Source organism: Tachypleus tridentatus, chromosome 1 (genome assembly GCF_004210375.1).
Source record: "Tachypleus tridentatus isolate NWPU-2018 chromosome 1, ASM421037v1, whole genome shotgun sequence".
Lineage (NCBI taxonomy): Eukaryota > Metazoa > Arthropoda > Merostomata > Xiphosura > Limulidae > Tachypleus > Tachypleus tridentatus.
The window spans coordinates 126412035-126435551 of NC_134825.1; the positions used below are offsets into that span (position 1 = coordinate 126412035).

The window sequence follows — 23517 nt, forward strand, 5'->3', positions numbered from 1 at the left end:
AGTACTTTGAAGGGATCCCAGACCTGTGACTTCTAAATAAAGTACATTTTGTTTTATGACGTCCGCGTATTTTTTGAACAGACCTCGTAACATTTAGAATTTCTCAATTTCGTAGTTCTGTACCAGTAGGGGGCCGGCATGGCCAGGTTGGTTAAGGCGTTCGACTTGTAATCTGAGGGTTGCGGGTTCAAATCCCCATCGCACCAAACATGCTCGCCCTTTCAGGAGTGGGGGCGTTGTAATATTACAGTCAATCCCACTATTCGTTCGTAAAAGAGTAGTCCAAGAGTTGGCGGTGGGTAGCGATGGCTAGCTCCCTTCCCTCTAGTCTTACATTGTTAAATTAGGGACGGCTAGCACAGATAGCCCTTCAGTAGCTTTGCTCGAAATTCAAAACAAACAAACAAAACTGTACCAATAGGATTCCTACTTCCCCTCTGGTTAGTATACCACTGCCCTAATAGGTAAAAATTTGTAAATTTGAAAACGATTCGCTGTTTCCTTGTTTAAATATATTATAGTTATAGAAATTTAAAAATATTCGCCGTTTTGTTTATGGAGACGTAAATTATACTAAGGGGAACAAAGATTTTCAAGAAAAAAGTGTGAACCTTCTTAAGCATAATAAAATAATTATCTTGACAACGTGTGAAAAACAAACTTCAGTTAACTTATACAACCATTATGGTAAGCCAGAGAAATTCTAGTCATATTGATAATGACAGCATTACTCAAATTTCATAGTAACCAAGGAATATTCAGTTTTAATCGGTCTTGATTTTTGTCATTATACGACGATTACTGTAACCAAGAGAAACATATTATTTATCTTGACATTGTCATTATACCATTATTATGTGAGCCAATACAACACCTTGTTCATTCTGACAGTTACTTTACAATTATTATGGTAACCAAAACAAACGCATTGTTCATTTTGATATTACACTATTATTATGGTAACCAAGACAACACTATGTTCATCCTGACATTGTCACTTTTACATGTTTGTCTTTATTACCGTAATAATCGTATTCATATTGGTATTGTCGCTTTACAACGATTATTGTATGTAAGATAAATGTTTTATTATGTCGATATTCTTATTACAGGATTAAAGTGTAACCAAGAGAAAAACTTCATCAGTGTAACATTACTTAAAAACACCGAAAAACCTAAATCTTGTTAATATTTCAGGGTTAACGTTCCTTTTTTAAACGTGTAAAAGATGTGTAGAAAAAATTAACGTTATTGACTCTAATTATTTTGGTTACGAAGGTAAATAACTGATCTTGTGACATTTTAAAAGAAATACGTGTAAAAGTTTTCGTTATCTTGAATCTATATTATTAGCTACTTTATCAAGTGAAGTACTAGTAATAAACCTGAAAACAATAAGAAATTATTAGTAGCCAAATTCATGCTCAACCGACACTGTCTTTACAGAGACACTTAAGAACAAATTATAACACTGATTAACTTTAACAAATCGAACTGTCGCATCGATTTTAAATTAAAGAAATTTTGAGCTCTGAAAGTCGGGGTATATAATACCCACAATGAAACTTTATTATTTCAGTATTTTGCTATTACAATTTGAATATATGGGTCGTGACTTTATTTACGTTTGTCGAAGTGTCCGATGATAAACACTAGCTTGTGTTAAACAAAGTTAAGACTGGTAACTGAGTACTTGCATGTCTTGTCTGAGTAAAGTGATTTTAATTAATTTTTATCATTAGAAACATATCCAAGTGTTGTATGTGTAAATATTATAAGCCTCTCATTATCTCAACTAAAGTACTTTTATGTTTTTTTCATTAGAAACGTATCCTTACGTTGCATATGTGTTACAAATCACTTAGTGTCTCAAGTTTTTTCTGCGAAAGCCTTATCTGAAGAGCTTTCATTACTAGCTGTACGTCTTTAAGTTGTAAAGTAAGATATCTCTTTAAAATGAGACGCTTATATATATCCAGTTAAGTTAACACGATAATTCCAAATCTGATATAATAATATTGCAGTGGAATCAAATGTTAAACGTTTAAAGTGTATATGAAATCCGAAACGAAATTCTATTTTTTATTTAATGTAAAGTTGCACAATGGCTATTTGTGTTGTGCCCACCTCAAGGACATTGTGCGTTTAAGGTCAAAGCTGCACAATGGGAGTCAACTGTGGTATGCCATCCTGAAGGATAGAGACTAGATGTTAGTGTAATCTCGCAGGCTTAACTCTGAACTACCGTGAAACACTAGTCGCCTTTCATAAAACGAGGTTATCACAGAATTACTATTACGTGAAACGAATATAATCAGTACTGTCAGAAATTTTGAAAACCCGAGATTGTTATAAACAAGATGAAATCAAACACAAGAGAATAGCAGTTATTTAATATAAAACTGCCCCGAGTCTTAAGAAAAAAGAAACTTTCTTCATTCACTGTACGACGTTTCTCTAGTTTAATCCAAGATAAATGCGTAATTTTCATGGATGATATAAAGGTATATTTACATTTATATTGCTCAATGTACGTATGGTAGTTCGCATATAAATATATATGAATCGCATGTATATACTTGATAATCGCCATGTAATTACCTCCTAAAGTATTTCTTTTGGGAACGTGAGTGATAAGAGAAAACTAAAACAAAATAACAAGCTCCCTTCGTGAACAGCTAACAAAATAACGTGTTCTCAGATAATAACAGTTTTGGTTATTTATCAGTATCAAGTCAAAAACCCTTTGTAAACATAAACGTCCAAGCATCGTTATTTTAACTTTCCAGAAAATATTTTGACTTGAGATGAGGGGAGGTTAGGGCTTTTAGTACATTTAAACGTATGACATCCCCCCATTTAATTACGAATTAAATGCTTGGCAATTTAATATATTGTATTAGATAACTTGTAAAATGTGGAATTACTGAAAATCGGTCATAACTCTGCTTGTGGGTTTCGTATCATTTCACTGACTTTTGTGTATTCCTTCTTCAGTACGTGATTCAACGTCCACGTAATACCTGCTTGGTGTATGTTGAAGACCCATGCATACAAAACATTCCATATTTGTTTAAAGCTATGTAATCGAACACTTGTTTCTTTCCCTTGAGGCCTGTCACTGATCTCAACAACACAACTTACTAGTTCATCCTTGTAATATAATGTTCTGTTTACGTAAATCGGTGAAAAATCACACCAGAAATTAAGGGCATTATCATCTGAATTCGAGTTGAGCCCATAATTTAATATCTCCGATTGTATGTAAAATATATACGTACCAGATTAACCTAGATGTCGAAACTTCCTTCAAAAACTATAAACAGTACTATGGAGTTTAGCGTGACGTCTCTCCGCATGCGCAGATTGACATTGACTGTCCCTGTTTGAATTACTTTGGATAATTCCATGCTCCACAAATGTGCATTACAGTGAATTTGCAACCCTTTCCATTTGGGTTAAAGTTGTTATCACGAAACAAATCTCGTGAGAGCATTAAAAATCAATTCCAGTTTACCTGGTTGCAAAATATAAGTGTGGTGAAAGTGCGTGTTCTAAACGACTAAACAATTTCAGTTTTGCTTGGAAACATCTTTGAAAAACAAACTGTACTCTGCACAAACGGTAGAATCCAATAGATAAGTTAAATAAAGATTCTAGACGGTAAGAGTTCCTTTGAACAACGCATCGTAACTCGCTAATATCAACGAATGTTTTACGGAATTGCTTAACGTTTTCGTTTTGTATATCCCAGTGTGTTTAAGCTGCTCTTTAAAGCCATTAGTGGAAGTAATGTATCGGGACACGGTCGACACTTACTGGGAACAAAAATATAACTGCCTTCCGTAGTGCTTTTCCCATTCAAATTCTCACCACCCACATCAACCCTGCGTGCAGTCGGTCTTCTTGTTTGTGTCAGCTGCAAACAGCTGTTTCTTGTTCTTTATTTAATCTATTTCTTGCTATACAAACAAAGTTCGCCGTAAGATCATTCCGAACGTATGCTTTAGGCTTGTGCTTTCACAACGATTTTTGAACTTCAAAATCACACTAAAAGTCCGTAGCTGTTTTACCTAATCGTATATAAAATTTTGTCGTCGTATTTAGTGTTTTGAAAATTGAAGATTATTGCTTTGTTTTGTCCCTGCTCAATCACTGCTGTCAGCCCGCATGTTGCTTCCGCACAGCAACTAAATGAAATATATTTTCAATAAAGTAACACCATTAAGAAAAATATAGTTAGAGTTAAAAGATATTTTGTTAAAACATTATTATTTTATCTTTTCCGTAATCTATTCTCAATAACCATGATATTTTAATGACGTGTTTACAATATTTGCTTATTAAATATTCAGAAAACGGATAAAAGGAAATAAAACATCGTTTTGTTTATTTGTATTAGTTGTTAAGCACGAAGGTACACAATGGATATCTGTTCTATCCATACCACGGGTTTGGAAACCCTTTTTTTCAGCGTTATAGACCTTCAGACTTGTCGCTGAATCACTTGGGGTCAATAACGACCTGGTAACCACTAATACAGCACAGATGTGGTTCCACTTTCAGTGTTTCAAGTTTGCTTTGAAATTTCATAAATACGATCCTCAATTTCATTAAAAATCAAAAATGTGCTAAAATTATTTGGAAACTGAATGTACAATACAGTTGTCACTGCTCTTCAGTAAACTAAACGACTTTTACTGCTGGGATCGAATCCGGAATTTTAGCGTTGACTCCCACAGATAAATCGCTGTACGGGTGTTTTGATTAACAACAAAGTTCTTATCAGGAAGGCAGACTTAACGTATTGTTAACAATAGAATTTATTGCGTAACACCTTGGTGTCATTTGTAGACTTAGATAACATTTGACACAATAAAAGTGTTCCGTTTAAAATTGTATCGTTTGACAACTTAGGTGTTCTGTATAAGCTCAAGTTTTAATTAAGCCCTTAACTTTCCGCACTGCCTTTCTATAAAACATTAGATTGAAAAGTACTGTTAGGAAGAAGAGGAAATAAAAATAGATCCAATATTGTCTCGTGCATTCACACTGGCACACAAAATCTAAATTCTTGGGTAACGTTACAGTTTGTCCTTATTTTAGCGCAAACACGTTCATTGGACGATCTACGTGGTTTCCGCTTGGAGAATCAAACTCCGAATCTTAGTATTACTGAAAATTGGGAACAAAATATTGCTGGTTATCACAATCATTTTATTACGGGTTATTCTGGCTCCTAATTTTATATAACATACATTTCCTAACTAATCTTGAGATTCGGCATCAGTAACTTTGTGGACATATAAGCACTTGAGTGTTGGTTATTTATTTATTATCTCTAATCTGACTTTCAACAAAAGTTGAGTCTCGTTACTGCAACACACAACAGTCAAAATGTGAAACTTGTATATATTTTTAATATCGAATGAAATATTAGCGTAGTTATGATGTAGACAATGCACAGCTGGCATGTCCGTTCTTTGTCAATTATTCAGTATACAAGTGAAAAGAAACTTCCAGCCCCGGCATCAAAATTAGAACCATTAGCATATTTTTAACTGGTGGCAAAGGTACTAACAGACTCATACCTTTTATAAGACTAGTTTATACATGTGAAACTGTTGAACAGGATGTAGTTTTAAGTAATTTTTACGAACTGTGAAATAGCTAAAATTTCAGTTTCTTGATTTTATTTTATTTTTATTTTTCAGCGACGTCAAAAATATAAATGCTCGAACTTGCGAAACATCAGATACTTTTATATGAACGCAAATAGCCCATTGGGCAAAATTCAAAACAAACTACTTTAGAAGCTTGATTTAGTGTAAAGTAATACACAAAGCTACACGAGGGCTACCTGCGCAATTTAAGTAAAAAACTAGAGAAAATACAGCTAGTCAATACCACCACTCGCCGCCAACAACTTGGCTAATCTTTTTGCCAACATAGAGTAGAATTGACCGCATGTTATAATGCCTCTAGGGTTGCCGGTCGAACGGTTTAATCACCGGGCCATGCTGGGCCACTTCTAAACTATTAAAATTTATAATAGTTTATTTAACTATCTTTATATCCTCTCATGTTACTGCTAATGTTTCAATTATTATAGATCTGTTAGCTAAATGATTCGTTAACAACGTAATATAGTCGATTCAGTGGAGCATAGTGGCCTCTGCTGTCTTTTTTCACTTGATAAAAAGTAATAAAAACCCTGTAATCTGAGCGCTTTTGAAAGGTGGATCTTTCTTCCTGTTTTAAGGGAGGAAAGTTCCACCCTTCAAAAGCGCTCAGGTTACAGGGTTTTTATCACTTTGTATTAAGACTCCTTAAATCTTCGGTTTTTTCTGACATTATTAATTCTGTTACTTCTGGAAACTTAAAAAATAAATGCGTGTTTGTCGAGTCTATTTCTTTACATGGGATTGGCTGTAGCTTATCGGTTATCGTTCCGAGCTGTGCATCCGAGGATCCATGGCTCAATACCCGTTAGAAAAAAATATTATAAAGTTTGGTGAAATAGGAGCATTAAATGGATTTGCGATCAAAACCTACTATTTTATTAGAGTAGCCTGATAGTTAGCGAAGCTGCTGCCATTGACCAGCTGATTTTCCGCAAATAGGCATTGTGTATCCTTGCTGAGAATACCTGAAACAAACAAATTATTCATATAACTCACTTTTAATCGTAGTATCTACTACAAACCCACAAATAAATCATTTTTGTCGGTATATTCTACTTTATCTCGTATACAGACGTAATGTTACTCGCAGCGTTTAGTTCAACGGTACGACAGAAATGTTATGTTTTAATTATACCTTAACAGGATGTAAAGAAACTATCTTGGTGTGCCTTAAATAAAACTAATTACTTTACACAAAGTGTAAATTTCTTATTGTTCTTTCTTCTTTTTCTTATATAACTCAAAAACGACGGTGTCAAGCAGTTTCACAGAAGTGACATAATTTCAAATAGTGTTTTTAAGTATTATTAATAACTAGTAGTAGTTAAAAACAACATAATTCCAGTGTAAACGATGTTATCATCACCACTTGAAAGTAGCTTTCTTACATTTCTATTCAATCATAAATAACTTTAATTTGTCGTATTTTTATCTGCTAACATTCTACTACACGGTGTGTCTGTGCTGTTATGTAAGGATGGTAGACATATCATCCCTACTATTCTGTTTGCATTGTTTTTGAGGAGCTAGTGTTAGCTATCCCTACATTTACTTCATTTTTTCAACATTTTGTTTTCTTTACTTGTGTATGTATTGTACTTTAATTACCTAACTGCTATTTGTTTTGGAGCGTTCTTTCCATAAATAACTGTTTTTCAAATATGTTGATAATCTTTTATAATCGTAGTCAATTTTTGTTTTCGGTATCGATGATGTTTTGCCGACGTTTCGAAGAAATATGAGCTTAAGTTTTACAATAATTGTAAGACTTAACACATTCAGTTCTTTCTGCTTGCATGTTAACATGATGAAAACGCAATCTTAATGAATCTTAGAAAGGACAGTAACATATCCTGCCAGCTGAAGGTTATTTTTCAGTTCAGTTACACAGCCAACAATGGGTTCATGTTATACCACATGTCTTTTTAACTCGATTATCCACACGCTTACGCCAGCAGATCAGCGGTAAGTTTGAGACCTTATAACGCTAGAAACCGGGTTTCGATACCCGTGGTTGGCAGAGCACAGATAGCCCATTCTGCTTAACTTCCAACAGACAAACAGTCAGACGAAATTAACGTAATAAATAACGGAAATGATTGTCTAAGATGTACAGTGTTTTAGCGGCGTGGCACTATGTGAAGCACGACACTGTGTAATATTTGTGAAATGATCCTCAATAATATCCATTTGTTGGAAAATGCTGCATAACCACACAGAGAATATATAGGTCGTTTCCCTCTATATAGTTTGTTTTAAATTAAGGTAAGACAGTCATCTCCTTTAAAAAAAAAATGAATAATTTCACACATCGATGAGGCCAGCTTCTTTGCCCATTTAAAAAGTTTAAGGGTCAACTCTTTATTACAGAACTATCAAATAATATCTCCAATCCCCTTCAAGAACAACATTAAGTGTAATGACGTCACAACCTACATGCTAAGACTTGAATTATTTTCATTATTTACTATTGCTCTTTGTCGACCATAAGATATTTGATAGCCGTCTAGTTCAAACTGTTGAGAAACGCCTTATTTTTTGGAGTGTTTTAGGGATTAAGACGTTGGCGTGGACGGAAGAAAACTCGTCTACCACTTTCAAAACCTAGCACTTGTAGTATTATGTATGTGTTTGTAATATCACAAGTGTTGATTTGCATATCCTGTGTTCAGGAGGATGACAAGGACGGTTAAGGGACCGTTCTTTACTTTTCGCCACTTATGAAGTTGATTTACTACATATGTAGTATAACACGTATTTTTATTCTACTTTTTCTGTTTTATGAGAGAGCAGAAAATATTGCAATGTTACGTGTTCTCTCACGGCATGTTTTAATGGAGCTGTCAGACAAACAGGTATATAAACAACATTGTTCTTCAGAAGGCAAATAATTCAGAAATAGAGGTTTTTAGCCTTCTGTTTTTCAAAATAATCACATCATCTGATAAACTGTTAAATAAGAGGATATTCAAATTAAACGAGCACATATTCTTAGAGGCATAAATAACTCGTTTGTAGCTTAAAACTTGCTCGCATGATATCATTCGTTGTCATTTTAGATTTATTAACATGCACTAGTTAAAAGTATTTTTGTAGTCGCAGCTACTACGTTTAAGTTAAAATGCTTGAATTACGCAGTTTTAATTTTTTAAAAATATGGAAATATTACATATATTTTCTTCAAACACATTGACTTTCATTTTTGTAACGCATCAAATCATTTAGAAACTTAAGATCTTAAACTCATCATAAATTTCCACTATACAATTTACACTTAATGTTAGTAATTAATGAAATAAAATATGATTTATTTTTAACTTTGTATATTTTGTTCCTCTATATTCAATTCATGACGAATTCTCAACCATTTGACAGCACGATTCTTCCACGAATTGCTTTGACAAGAGGATTATACCATTGCCCTTATAAAGACTATTCGTATATCGAAGTTATTGAATACAACACTAAACTATGCAGTGTGTAAACTCGCATAGCAGAACGTTTTAGGATAGCAACAGGCTTGTAAACCTCCAATCACACTTGGAAATCGATGACTCTCCAAAGAAATATGATTAAAGAAACTACAGTAACCACATTTTGCAGTATCAATAGATTTGCTTAAACATTGTTTGAAAGTCGATGACCACGTGTAGTGGATGTTGGTCTGTTGAACATTTATTAACATCTGTGGTACAAGATTGACGTAGAAATTTCTCACAGAACTTATTTCTAAATCACGAGAATCACATGACGCAGAACGTCATTCTTATGAAGCGCAATTTTAAATGCATTATCTGTCACTGATATATTTAGATGACTGAACACTTTTATTGTTTTCATACACTTTTACAGAAATATGCTTCAATCTTCAACTCATAAAATCCAGAAAACCACGACGGAGCGAAATATATATAATATGTGTTTATATGTGCGTTTGTATTCAGTAGGACTTAAATTCTGACTGGCGAAAACGTTTAAACGTATAATTTGTGTGTTTATTAGGACCTAACTAGTGATTGGTGAAAATGTGTAAACATATAATGTGTGTGGGTGTATTTAATAGGACATAAATCGTAATTTGTGAAAACGTGTAAATATGTTTAGAATATCTTTACATCAGATTAGAAATATTTAGAAATGTGTGGCTGGTATGTAATTTCACATTTATGACGTAAATTAGTTAAGCTCTATTACTGTCACTGTAAAACACGTGCAGGATGTGAGTGCCTCATATTACAGCTAATTAAATAGTATTTCATTGTTTACGGTACAGTTTGGTTTATTTTGAATTTCGTGCAAAGCTACACAAGGGCTATCTGTGCTTTTACAGTAAAGAACATGTCCTTCTGGTAACAACAATCAATATCCTCGTTCAAGATCCTAATAACGCCAGTTACCGTTTCTACGTACGCGGCCCCCCAGTGGCTCAACGGTATGTTTGCGGACTTACAACGCTAAAACCCGGGTTTCGATACCTGTGGTGAGCAGAGCATAGATAGCCCATTGAGTAGCTTTATGCTTAATTCAAAATAACATCTACGTACGAGAGCGGAAATTAAAAGACCAATTAAAATTCAATGTTGTTGTTTGTTTCAAATATTCTCGAAAAAAACAGGTAAGGACTTTTTGTGCCTTTCATCCCTAATTTTGAACTGTATAGAAAACAGAAATGGCTACTACTCAGCATCACTCGCAGGCTACTTTTGTCTGACTGGATAGTGAAATTTGACTATCGCTATTTATAACGTACGGTCTAGCACTCTAATCACTAGGTCGTGCTCGGTCTCATTTGATTGGTATTACTAAATTCTGTACATGTAAACTTTTAATTCTAAGTTTTTAGAAATATTCTTGGTCATTGTAGGCAGTTTTGACGTAACAATCATATCCGTTGCAGTCATGTAAAGCGACTGCTATACGTCGCCCAAACTACAGTTAATTGGTAGCCTACAAATATATTCCTGTAACCATGGCAACAGTATGGCCGAGTTAACAAAACATCGATTGTTGGAAAACGTTAATGAGCATAAGTTTATTATGAATTTAAAGTGTCACTGTACAACCAAAACCACTACATATTCCACAACAAAAAACTGTGAGTATATACCTTGAGTTAGACTATTATATCAGTGCCTTAAGCTATGAAAAAAAAATCCAGTCGAATAAATTGTGAAGAAATTCGATAAATTTCGTGTTGTTGTTTTTTTGTGTGTATAACTTTATCATATTTTCTCCATCACTATGGAAGAATCTAGCTTCACTCCTGACAATGCAGAAGTAACCAGAAAACCTTAGTCAGAATTTCGCACCTCTGAAAGGGTTATTGTGATGTACAAGTGATTCAATTTTACTATTAAACTGATAAAATATACATCTTTACATTACAGATATTACTAGTACTACAGACAGCTGCGAGTTTTCGGAGTATCTTTCTTCTGGGATACATATGCATCTTTTTAATTCAAATCTCTATTCTTTGTGTCTCGTTTTGTTTCGTGTCAATACGCGACACTAGTCATTCGTTCTTTTACACCAGTTAAGTCTTAACAAAGCTTTGAATCACAGAAATTTGTCAGCTTCTAAGAGGGTCTGTTTTTTCTTTTCAGCCTCGATGACAGCAGTTCAATAAGTAGTGGAATTAGTGACACTATTGCCGAATTCAGCACAGACGACAACATGACAGGGTCTTCAGTTAGCTCCGAGACCAATCTGTACTGTACCGTGAAGAAGACAACGCAGCGTGACGAGCTCCCTTCTTCTTATGCCACGCCATCTAGTGTTTCTAAAGAAAAGTCGAATAGCAATCGAAAAGTAATAGGAGCTAACACTAAAGGGTCTTCGTCGGGAAGATCAAGTAATGTCAAGAAAACTGACAGTTCGATGCAGACGGAATCCAGTGCTTTTCAGCAGATGTCATCAGCCGCTTGGAAGAAGTATTTGCAGCAACGTCAACAGGAACATTCTCAAAGTGAAGAAGGTAGATCGGGTCATAACAGAGCTCGCAACGTGGAGTTGGAATCTGGGAAAATTAGAGATAAGAAGTCCAGTTCCTCGGGTTCGTCCAGCAAGAAGAATAGCGTCTGTAACGGATCTTTTGAAAAGTATAACGGCAGCGAGGGACATAAATCCAGACAGAAGACTCTGGTCTCTAGATCTGAAGAAAGTAAACAGCAAAACCTGTTAGACAACGAATACCCTGGTGAAAAGCTGTACCGGAACGGTAGAAGCTCTAGTCCCAAACCTTCCAAAATCGCTCCTGACACGCCGCCTCAAGGTTCTCGGGACGTGCGTAAGGTGCAGGGATCCCGGCCGTTGGCAGTTTCGGGACCTTCCCTTGGGTCTAGCATAATTAAAAGACCGACCAGCACATCTAGTGTTTCATCCAGTGGCAGTGTAAAAAGTAGTGGTTCCAGAGGATATGGCAGTCGGAGTAATACTCTTGATAAAATGATGGAAGTAGCCAATTGCAACGAGTGCGATAGTGTAGGTGTAAATCGTACCCTATTTCAGACGTCAAACATTCCAAGTAATGAAGCTCTTTCCTACCAGACAGACTGCATGCCAAACAGTGTCGGAAAAGGATCTGAACGAAAGACAAAAGTTAAAGTGTCCGCTAACACTCAAACCAATGCGCAAGACCTATACATGATTGGTTCTTCAGCGCACTCTGATGGCGAGTATAATTCACTTGGACGCAGATCCTCTGCCAAGAATTATGCACTTATGTCTCCAACCTTAAGTTTACGTGAGCGTGTCTACGGAAGTAATCGACCTGTGTTAAGTGGTGCTTCGACACCCAGTTCTGATTACGTCATGCTCTCTGGACTCCATCCTTCTTCAAAAGAACGTTCTCAACATCTCCCACGATTTTCTTCTCCATTAAAACACGGCGATGGAGATACCGGAAATTACGTCACTTTGGATCATCCGGCAGTGCTTTCTTCCTTGCAGTCCTCATCACCTAGTCCTTATGCTTGGCTCCGTTACAGTGGAGGTTCCACTGCTGGATCGGTTTGTTCTGCACCTGTTACACGAGGCTTTAATAATGGAAGCCTCACTGAAGCTGATAGTATGGAATCACTGTCGTCCGTATCGTCTGGCGTCCATGGTCAGGTAAAAACTCTCACAATAGATGTCGCCAAATTGTCAGGTTTTGTTGTTGTTTTTCTTCCCTACAACCTTCATTGCTAATTATCATTATTTTAATATATTATTTTAATTATTTAATTAAAATATTTAATGTCATATTAATAAATTACAGTTAGCCCTAAATACTTGCTTCAGTGTTTCGTTTTTTAATTAACTTTGACATTTTTTCAGTAATCCTTAAATGTGTAACCAACTGCTATGTATTAACTTAATATGCTATGTATGAACTAAGCAGGAGTTTGCTACAGAGATGTCGATTGTTTTTCTTAAAGTATTTCTGTCATTTTAAGGATTTTTGTCTCGGTGCGACGTAAAGTTAACTCCTACTGTATTAACGTCTGATTGGTTGTTTGCTAGTCGCTAGTTAAGTTTTACATCACACTTAATCGGGATATGTCAAACAGCTGTCGGTCGTACTCGATACAAAACAATTCTGTTCAAGGCACATAAGATGTTGTTTTACTGTTTCTTGTCTAGGGGGCGTCCCGATACATGTTCCCGCTCTCCCCGGTCAATCCTCTCACACCATCGCTGTGTGGTTCTTCATCACATTCAAATATTCGAGGAACCGCTACGCCTTACATGGGGGGTCTGCTTTCCAAACTTTCCAACAAGGATGACGAAAGTAAGTATTCACTTGATGGATGTAATAATATAATTCTGGTTACAACCAATCGAAAAAAAAAAAGACTTGCCTACGTTGTAACGTTAGACATGACTTGGATGCTGTTGTTTTTTCTTTTTCTGAGGCTTGAGATATAACTTTGAAGGTTAGTCCTTACTTGTAATGTGAAAACTGACTATAACTTGCTATGCGAACTTATTGTTGAATTATTTTGTAAATAACTCGTGTTAAAAATGTATATTTTAGTGTTGTGTGTGTGTGGAATTTATCACTGTTTTGTACAATACTGCTGTTAAGTAAGTAAAGTTTAACATTGTTATGTAAAACTTCCGGTATTGTCGCACAAAGGACTTGATAAAACGTGGTGTAGTAGTTCTGTACAATACTACTGTTATGAAAGTAAAGTTTAACATTGTTATGTAAAACTTCTGGTATTGTCGCACAAAGGACTTGATAAAACGTGGTGTAGTAGTTCTGTACAATACTACTGTTATGAAAGTAAAGTTTAACATTGTTATGTAAAACTTCTGGTATTGTCGCACAAAGGACTTGATAAAACGTGGTGTAGTAGTTCTGTACAATACTACTGTTATGAAAGTAAAGTTTAACATTGTTATGTAAAACTTCCGGTATTGTCGCACAAAGGACTTGATAAAACGTGGTGTAGTAGTTCTGTACAATACTACTGTTATGAAAGTAAAGTTTAACATTGTTATGTAAAACTTCCGATATTGTCGCACAAAGGACTTGATAAAACGTGGTGTAGTAGTTCTGTACAATACTACTGTTATGAAAGTAAAGTTTAACATTGTTATGTAAAACTTCTGGTATTGTCGCACAAAGGACTTGATAAAACGTGGTGTAGTAGTTCTGTACATTACTACTGTTATGAAAGTAAAGTTTAACATTGTTATGTAAAACTTCCGGTATTGTCGCACAAAGGACTTGATAAAACCTGGTGTAGTAGTTCTGTACAATACTACTGTTATGAAAGTAAAGTTTAACATTGTTATGTAAAACTTCCGGTATTGTCGCACAAAGGACTTGATAAAACCTGGTGTAGTAGTTCTGTACAAACATCGTATTTCAGCTATCAGTTTATTATTTGTTTTAATTTTATTACTTTGGTATACGAGTTGTTTTCGAGATGTTACAGGAATTGTGGTTCAAATTTTTCTGTAATTGAGCAAGATGTGTTTGTATGATATCATATTTATCACTAAAATACCTGCTGTTGCTCTGATTTATGGATGTAAGTTTTAAATATTTAGCACGGAATTATGGTGATTTTTGGTTTTTATGCAATGTATTTTTGGCATATTTCGAATTAGTAAAATGCAGATACACACATACACTGTAATAAAACACACATACACTGTAATAAAGTTTTATTTGGTTCGAACAAACACAACTCCTATTCTTAACAAGATGAAAATTCACACCCTGCAAGATATGAATTGATAAACAACATTTTTGTCTGTTTATTGTTAAACACTGATCAACGGGCAAAGTTACACAAGGGTTATCTGCACTCTATCCACCGTGGGCATCGAAATCCGAATTTTGGTGTTATTAGCCATGAGCCTAACCGCTGAATTAGCTTTAAGCAAACAGAATAGAAAGGTAAATGTGGGCACGCGAAAATAAAAGTTAAAGGACAACTGTCGACATATTCATTCTCATTAATATTTGTTTTTATTACTATACAGATTTATAAACTAATTTCTTCTAATTAAGCATACATTGTGGATCAGCAGTTAATATAAGAAGCTACAATAGTAAAAATCGATATTCGTATTATCGCAGTATACAGAATGCAGAGAAGTCCATTGTGTAGATCTGCATGCACTAAGCAAGCAACAGACGCTCACTTCTCCGTGTATGACTTTTTAAATCATCACTTAGATATTTCATAATTCTCTTGTTCTAAAAATCAATTTTAGTGCATATTGATCGTTGCTAAATAACGTTACTGCTATTCTTATTAAATAAGTGATTATTTTTTCCTATCCCTTTTTAGTGCATGGGTCGTCTTTGTCGCTTGTATCAACGGCATCGTCATTGTATTTAACGGTAAGCCTAAGAGTGCGTTATCAAACTTTTAAGTTATGTATAAAATCATGGTTAACGTTACGTCTACAGTTTTATAATTGTGGTATATAAAACATGTAATGATGTACATGTCATAGTGTTCTATAGTGAAAATCACACAAAGTAGTACATTTTTAGGTAAAAACAAAGTTGGAAAGGAACAAAACTTCTGTAAAAACTTTTTTCTGTTTTCGTAGTTTATTCATTATACATAATACATACATGCTTATTACTCCTTCCAAAATTAAAAATATGGTAAATGTTTTGCTTTTTTCCTGAACATTGTACACTTCTAAAACAGATTTACAAAATGTCGTTCAGTAGCTTTCCCCACTTTTGATCCTGAAACAACTTGAATTTTTCAGAATGTATTTAATTAAATCCACTGTTGCTGTGTAGTAATTTTAAATAATGGTGCAGGTATTGTTTTACTTGGTTGCAAGAAGATGTAAAGTTAGTTCAATTTACTCAATTTGGAAAGTTTGTTTTTCTAAAGTGTAAAATCTGCTTTAAAATAACTTTCAAAATAACGTGTATTTCGTCGCTAACAGCCGTAAGCACAAGTCCAGTAGTGAGTATTTGCAACAGGAGCACCTAACAACCACGGCCAATGAATCCTTACTTTATCATTCGCAAACGTTACTAATTCTAACTCGAGTGACATGAATCAAAGATTTTAACCTGCGTCTACGAAGCTGCAGGAAATTACTTAATACTTTTTCGTTGTAAATAAATATTTAATCTTAAAAGCACGCCACATCAAGGATAAATGAGAAAAGCCATAGATAAATAAACAAAAAATATGAAATACTCTCATTCCCAGATCTTATTTTGTTTAGCTCGACTAAGAACGAGAGAGTTATTCGGTGTGGCAGCTGCTTCCAAGTGAAAGTAATGCAAAGTTTCTTTATTTTGCTGTCGAACTAAATCAGAATTTTGGTTGTTTTTTTGTTTTTTTTTCTGTTAAAGCATCGTGATCTGAGGGTCGCGGGTTCGAATCCCCGTCACACCAAAGATGCTCGCCCTCCCAGCCGTGGGGGCGTTATAATGTAACGGTCAATCCCACTATTCGTTGATAAAAGAGTAGCCCAAAAGTTGGCGGTGGGTGGTGATGACTAGCTGCCTTCCCTCTAGTCTTACACTGCTAAATTAGAGATGGCTAGAACAGCTAGCCCTCGTGTAGCTTTGTGCGAAATTCCCAAAAAAAAAAAAAAAACGTTAAAGCAGCTTATGGATTGATATCGTATCTCTCAACATAACGTGCTTATAAACTGAATCTTCAGGATTAATGGAATCAGTTAAATCGATTTATGTTGACTAATAATACTCTATCCTTGCGTATGTCAACATTAGTGTTTGGGCAGAGGTTTAACACATTTTGTGGTCTTCACTCTCACCGACACTAAAGCGTACAAGTTGAATTTGTGTCACTGTTTTTACTCTAAAATTAGCTGAGGTTTCGAACAAGAGTTCATTGATATTAAATAACAAAACACATTAACTTATCATGATGTCATTAGAGGTGAAGAAAAAATGTACAACGGAGATGTAGATTAATTAAACAAACATTTTTTATGGAACTATTTGATATAGACTGACGAGAAACACGCCCACGAGATCAGAAAGTTGAGAAGAGAGTTGGAGCAAGCTAACGAAAAGGTCGCAACTTTAACTTCTCAACTGACAACTAATGTAAGTTTCAAGTGTTGTTTTTCTATTTATCATTTTTGTGTGAATATCTATTTTATCAAAAAGACACATTTCTGAACATCATAGAAACTTACTCTTCCAGTACTACTAGTTAACTACGCTGTTGTTTTGATAACTCATTTTGATTGGTGCATCAACTTCTACGGAATTATCCTCAGCCCTATAATAAAATAAAATATTTTGTGTTCGACTTGTTTCATAATGATATGATAATACAAGGTCTTCTTTTGGAAATTGACCAGGTGCGACCTAGTGCTTAGCATACTGAATTACAGTGGAACCCCTCTAAGTGGCCACCCCTCAGATTCGGTCACCCCTTGAAAGCGGTCATTCAATCAGTCCCTTTTTTTGTTTACATAATCCCTAATTATGTACAGTGGAACCCCTCTAATCAGGCCAGTTTGTCTCAGTCCCGAAGGTAGCTGCTTTAGAGGGGTTCCACTGTATGTAACTGTGAGTACATGATTTTTGTCTCGTTGCAGTAAAATCGCGCTTTGTTGTTTGAGGATTGTTGGTACGTTATAAGAGTAAATGACAAATCCTACTCTTCCGTTAGAGTATCCCAAGAGTTTGCGGTGAATGTTTCTTGCCTAGCTACAAGTACCTGTAGTCTATCAGCTCAAAATTAAGGACGGCTACTAGCGCAGGTATCTCTTGTGTTGCCTTTCGTAAACATCCGAAACATATTTAGGCTTTTTGAAACGTTAGTTTGATTGTTACACACAAAGCTACATAATAGGTTGTCTGTGCTCTGCACATCTTAGGTATATATGTAACTATTAATTTCACAGTTCTTGTTGTATTTTTTCCGTTGTTTTATAATACTAACGTAGTTAAAAATATATGCAGAGAAGAATAGTTTAAAAACCAACGTTTTAAAGCCTCAAGCCATTTAAAGTTAACATACTAAAAGCTTTTAGACGTAGAAAGCCATTATATTAATTAATCTATAAAACAGTAAAACATATATTTAAATATGTGTTGAATATGATAAAAGCAAAATAAAAAAGTAAACTGTAAACCACTTTTTACTTTACTGCGCAATTAGTAATAGAAATAACTGCAATAGTTTAAAAAATTAATCGTAGTTTAGTTTTAATATTTATATTATTAAGAGAATTCGGTTTTACGTTTATTCATTGTAGTGTTGTGTCGATGTTATTTTTTGTAGTAACTCAATATTGGTGAGATAAACTATATGGTTTATATCCAGTTGACAACGTTTTTAACTTTGATAAACAAAGTACTTTATACTTAAGAAATGTTGAACAAAAATTAGTTTTTAAGGTGATTTGTAATGCTTTTTAATGCTGTCATTTGGTATATTTTATCTTGCACATTTAATTGGTATAACTTCCACAAGATGGCGTAGCAGATCTTCCCATTTATATAGTTTTGAACCTTAGGAACATACAGATGTTCTGTGCGTGAAAGTATATCTTTTGATGAAAGCATTTAATTTAATAATACTGCTGCTTTATATTTGATTGTTCAGAAAAAGTTAATTATGCTGTAATATCTTTGTGAAAGCACTAAAACAAGGGGATACATCCTCTGTTTTGAAGGAACTAACATACATACCAATTTCTCATCCATTAACGACATCATGGGTGCTATAGTAGCATTAAAATAGATTACCATTTTTTTTATGGGAGGGCTACATAAAAGCTCAGACTACATTATTTGTAAATTACTGTAGATTTGTGTGAACCAACTTTCAATACAGACTGACACCAGGTTAACGAGTTTCTTATAACTAAAACATCGCTTTAAATATGTAAATTAAAATTTGTCAGTTTTTGTACTCTCTTTTTGTTGTAGAAGAACGACGTTTTTACAGTATTAATGTTGGTAACGTTTAAAATACGATTAACGCCGTATTTTACTACCATATATCTTTATATGAGAGGTGGGACGTAGACAAAAATTTGGCGTGTGCGGATTAAGTCTTTTTATTATTTTTACTTTAAGCGATTATAAAGACATCCAAGTTTGTTATAGTAATTCATTATAAAAACTTGTCTTTGTAATGGGTACTTGGTAGTAGTGGGAAACTTTTCAAACTCTAATAGGCCTCAGTATATTTCACTACATTGTAAATTAGTGCTCGCTTTAATTTGGAATGTTACTAAGATTTAACAAGAATAATGATACAAAAACATTGTTGTAGACTAAGTTGTAATATTTTTGTTTTGACCATCTATGAATTTGATACTAATACTTATATAACTGTGGCAAAATATTTCGAAATTGGAAAAATATACCTTTTAAATTTTTTGCTGATAATAATGTGGTCTAAAAACGTTACATTTGACAGTAAGTGATAACAATACGCTACATGGTCTAAAAACGTTACATTTGACAGTAAGTGATAACAATACGCTACATGGTCTAAAAACGTTACATTTGACAGTGAGTGATGACAATACGCTACATGGTCTAAAAACGCTACATTTGACAGTAAGTGATAACAATACGCTACATGGTCTAAAAACGCTACATTTGACAGTAAGTGATAACAATACGCTACATGGTCTAAAAACTCTACATTTGACAGTAAGTGATAACAATACGCTACATGGTCTAAAAACGCTACATTTGACAGTAAGTGATAACAATACGCTACATGGTCTAAAAACGCTACATTTGACAGTAAGTGATAACAATACGCTACATGGTCTAAAAACGCTACATTTGACAGTAAGTGATAACAATACGCTACATGGTCTAAAAACGCTACATTTGACACTAAGTGATAGCAATACGATACATGGTCTAAAAACGCTACATGTGACAAAAGTGTGCCAACGAAACTAGGAAAGGTCATGAGTTGTGTAACGAACGCTTGTCATGTCATGATCCATTCATGATGCTTACAGTTTAACTCGCAGAATAACAATTTAAATAAACTTGGTAAATCACATTAATTAAGAAAACGTAAGTGAGATTAAGATAATAGTGATAAGCTACATTACGTATGCCCTTTATGTAATAATTAAGTCTTTTGTGGTATATTAAATAAAACCCAATAAAGGTTCATGCAGTTTGCCGCATTTTAGGGGTCATATAGTGGTCGACAAACATTTTTCGTACTATCAGTCTTACAATCAGTATGTTTCCCCAAGCCATATTACCGAACATTTTGAATGAAACAGAGGTGTATATATATGCACGTCGCTAAAATTAAAGATGGGTGTAGGGTATACGCCCTCGACTACACAATTGGACGTACAGTATTATATCTGATTTCTGAATAACGTTATGTACAAATTGTAAGTGCAAATTGATTTTGAATGTATTTGTTTTCTGTTCATACCTTTTACACTTTTCGACTAAGATTTTAATTACGTTTGTGATTAAATAGTGTGTTTTGATTTTGTTATTTGTTTGTTGTTTTGTTTTACTTAAGTGCAAAACTGCACAACGAGCCACATTCTCAGTGCTCATTATGGGAATCAAACCCCAAATTTTAGCGTTAGAAACCTTCAACTTTAACAATGAGCTATCGGAGGAGGGAAGCGATTGTTATATTATGGATATTTTTTGCCATGTTGAAACTTATGAGTTTTTGTTTGTTTGTTTGGGAATTTCGCACAAAGCTACTCGAGGGCTATCTGTGCTAGCCGTCCCTAATTTAGCAGTGTAAGACTAGAGGGAAGGCAGCTAGTCATCACCACCCACCGCCAACTCTTGGGCTACACTTTTTTACCAACGAATAGTGGGATTGACCGTCACATTATAACGCCCCCACGGCTGGGAGGGCGAGCATGTTTAGCGCGACTCGGGCGCGAACCCGCGACCCTCGGATTACGAGTCGCACGCCTTACGCGCTAGGCCATGCCGGGCCCCAGAAACTTATGAGAGGTACGTTATTAGGTAATATATAACCTCGACAAGGAGAAGGTTCATAATAAACGTTCAAGACGACAAATTGCTCTGTTATGGTGTAGTTTGTTTAAAACTAGAAAGTTTGTCAAGTGACGGCGTATGAAATATAGTATTTTAAAAGGAAAGGATTAGTTTTCTGTAAGACTGAAAACAGCATTGTAGTAATTGTAGTAACAGGAAAACTCATTTTCAATAGAACAGTAGCTCGTGAATACATTATTCAACAAAATGGTAGCTCGTGAATATTGTTTTCAACAGAATTGTAGCTTGTAAAGACATTGATCAACAGAGTTGTTTAATAAATTCTTCAAAAGAAAGCCAGAAAATATTTCAAGAAGCCTGTTTCCTGTAAAAGTACCTTCTTTATTAGAACTGTTAAAATAAGAACAAGATCTCAACAACAAACAGTTTCATTTTACTTTACTTCAACGATCCTTGTTTCTGAAACTCGGGAATAATGAATAATGTTACTTTACCAAGTTTGGTAACCCTACTCGATCGCATTTTTAAGTTATTACCGAGACAGACAAACTAACTGACAAGCGATGCATGACATCCTACCCACGTCAGTGAGAAACAGCGATTATTTAAACTACTGAGCCGATAGAGATTGCTGTGGTTTCGTCTTTAAGAGGAAATAGGGTTTGATATACTTTGAGTGGCTCCTGTAAACGAGGTCACGTTGTAATAAAACATGCATGCAGTAAATCGATATTCGATCGACCTGTTTAGAATATCCTTCATAACAGTGCGAATATAAAGAAGTTTCTCTTAAACGTGAGCTAAAAAAGCGATTTGTTTAATTGTTGTTAATATTTTTAAACTTTTTTTTTTTCTCGCAATTAGTGCCGTACAGCAGATATTAGCATTGTAAGTCAGTAAACTTACCGCTGACCCAAAGTTCGTTATACGCACCCCGGCTACACGACCCGCACATAGATCCTAGGATTCAAGCATATCTGATCCTAATTTTAAATTGCTTACTAGAAAGGAAGAAGATAGTCAGCACAACCCGCCGACACAAGATTAACAGTCACTTTTATAACGCATCCACAGCTTAAAGTGCAGGAGAAGGATGCTCAACGCGAACCATGAACCTTCCGATCCGAAAATTGGTACTTTCACCATTAGGCCACTTCTGGTTCCTTTGGAAACACTAACTGAATATTGAGTAGTTAAAGGTTTGGACAATATGTGCCCCCCACCCCCATAAAGCAATGTTTAATTGTTTTAGGTCTCTTCTTTATGGTACCCACCAACAAGTTTTTAAAATAATACTAGTAATGTAATAAAATAAAATAATTAATAATAAAACATTACATTGTATTTATTTAGTTAGTTCTTAGATATTAAACGTTATTGGTGTTATTTTTTAAAACGATCTGTTGGTGAGCACTGTAACGAAAAGACCCGTTACTTTTTATGAAATTTCGTTTCCCTTCTAATTTATAGCGTTTCTGAATTTAAACACAACTATTGCGCAGTCATGTAAGCATAAATACTAGTAAATAAAGAATAGACTTGCAAAGTACCTACGAGTCGCGTAGTTGCCTTTACGGTTATGACGGAATAGCGTGTGTATGCACTTCATTCGCCATGCAGGTGTACTAAATACAGGAGATAAGCATATGTACTCGTTCGATGCGCACGTTAAACGCCGCTTTCGTTTAGTAAAGGTTTCATATAGTATAAATTGAATTGACTGCCATTTCATAATTTGCAAATTTATTAACAGTTATTAGCACCTGGTGGAAAATGTATGATTTATTGAAGCTTTCAAGTTTAATACTTGGAATTATTTACTGTATTTTTTTGAACTGTGTGTGTGTATCTATATATCATAGACACGTGCACACACACAGAAAAAGAAAAATACTTTTCTTTATCGTATTATAAAGGAAGGGTGAGGTATTTTCTTCTATACAGCTTAAGCTTAGTGCGAGATTAACGTTTGTTTATGATATGTGTAGACTTTTATAAATACAGAAGGACCGGGTATGTCAGATTGTTTACAAACTATATGAAAATATAATTGAATGTTTGACTGACCTTGTTAAAATCGGAATTTTTTAGAAATACAGCTGTGGAAACTCTTGATTTTTTTCGTCCGAACGGCGAGTTTAAACTAAATTCTTTACTCTTAAGTGGGCTTGGCATGGCCTAGCGCGTTAAGGCGTGCACTTCGTAATCTGAGGGTCGCGGGTTCGCGCCAAACATGCTCGCCCTCCCAGCCGTGGGGGCGTTATAATGTGACGGTCAATCCCACTATTCGTTGGTAAAAGAGTAGCCCAAGAGTTGGCGGTGGGTAATGATGACTAGTTGGCTTCCCTCTAATCTTACACTGCTAAATTAGGGACGGCTAGCACAGAT

At 34.8% G+C, this 23517-nt stretch overlaps 1 protein-coding gene across 2 annotated transcripts in view; it reads left to right on the plus strand.

Moving 5' to 3' along the window:
• The window catches only part of LOC143222893 (uncharacterized), a 198753-nt gene that overhangs the window by 132660 nt on the left and 42576 nt on the right, over nucleotides 1–23517 (plus strand). For both annotated transcript variants that reach the window (XM_076450040.1, XM_076450050.1), the window contains exons 13-16: nucleotides 11291–12797; nucleotides 13311–13458; nucleotides 15479–15531; nucleotides 17143–17241. In XM_076450040.1, the coding sequence (XP_076306155.1) occupies nucleotides 11291–12797; nucleotides 13311–13458; nucleotides 15479–15531; nucleotides 17143–17241 (1807 nt within the window). The remainder of the gene's footprint in view (nucleotides 1–11290; nucleotides 12798–13310; nucleotides 13459–15478; nucleotides 15532–17142; nucleotides 17242–23517) is intronic.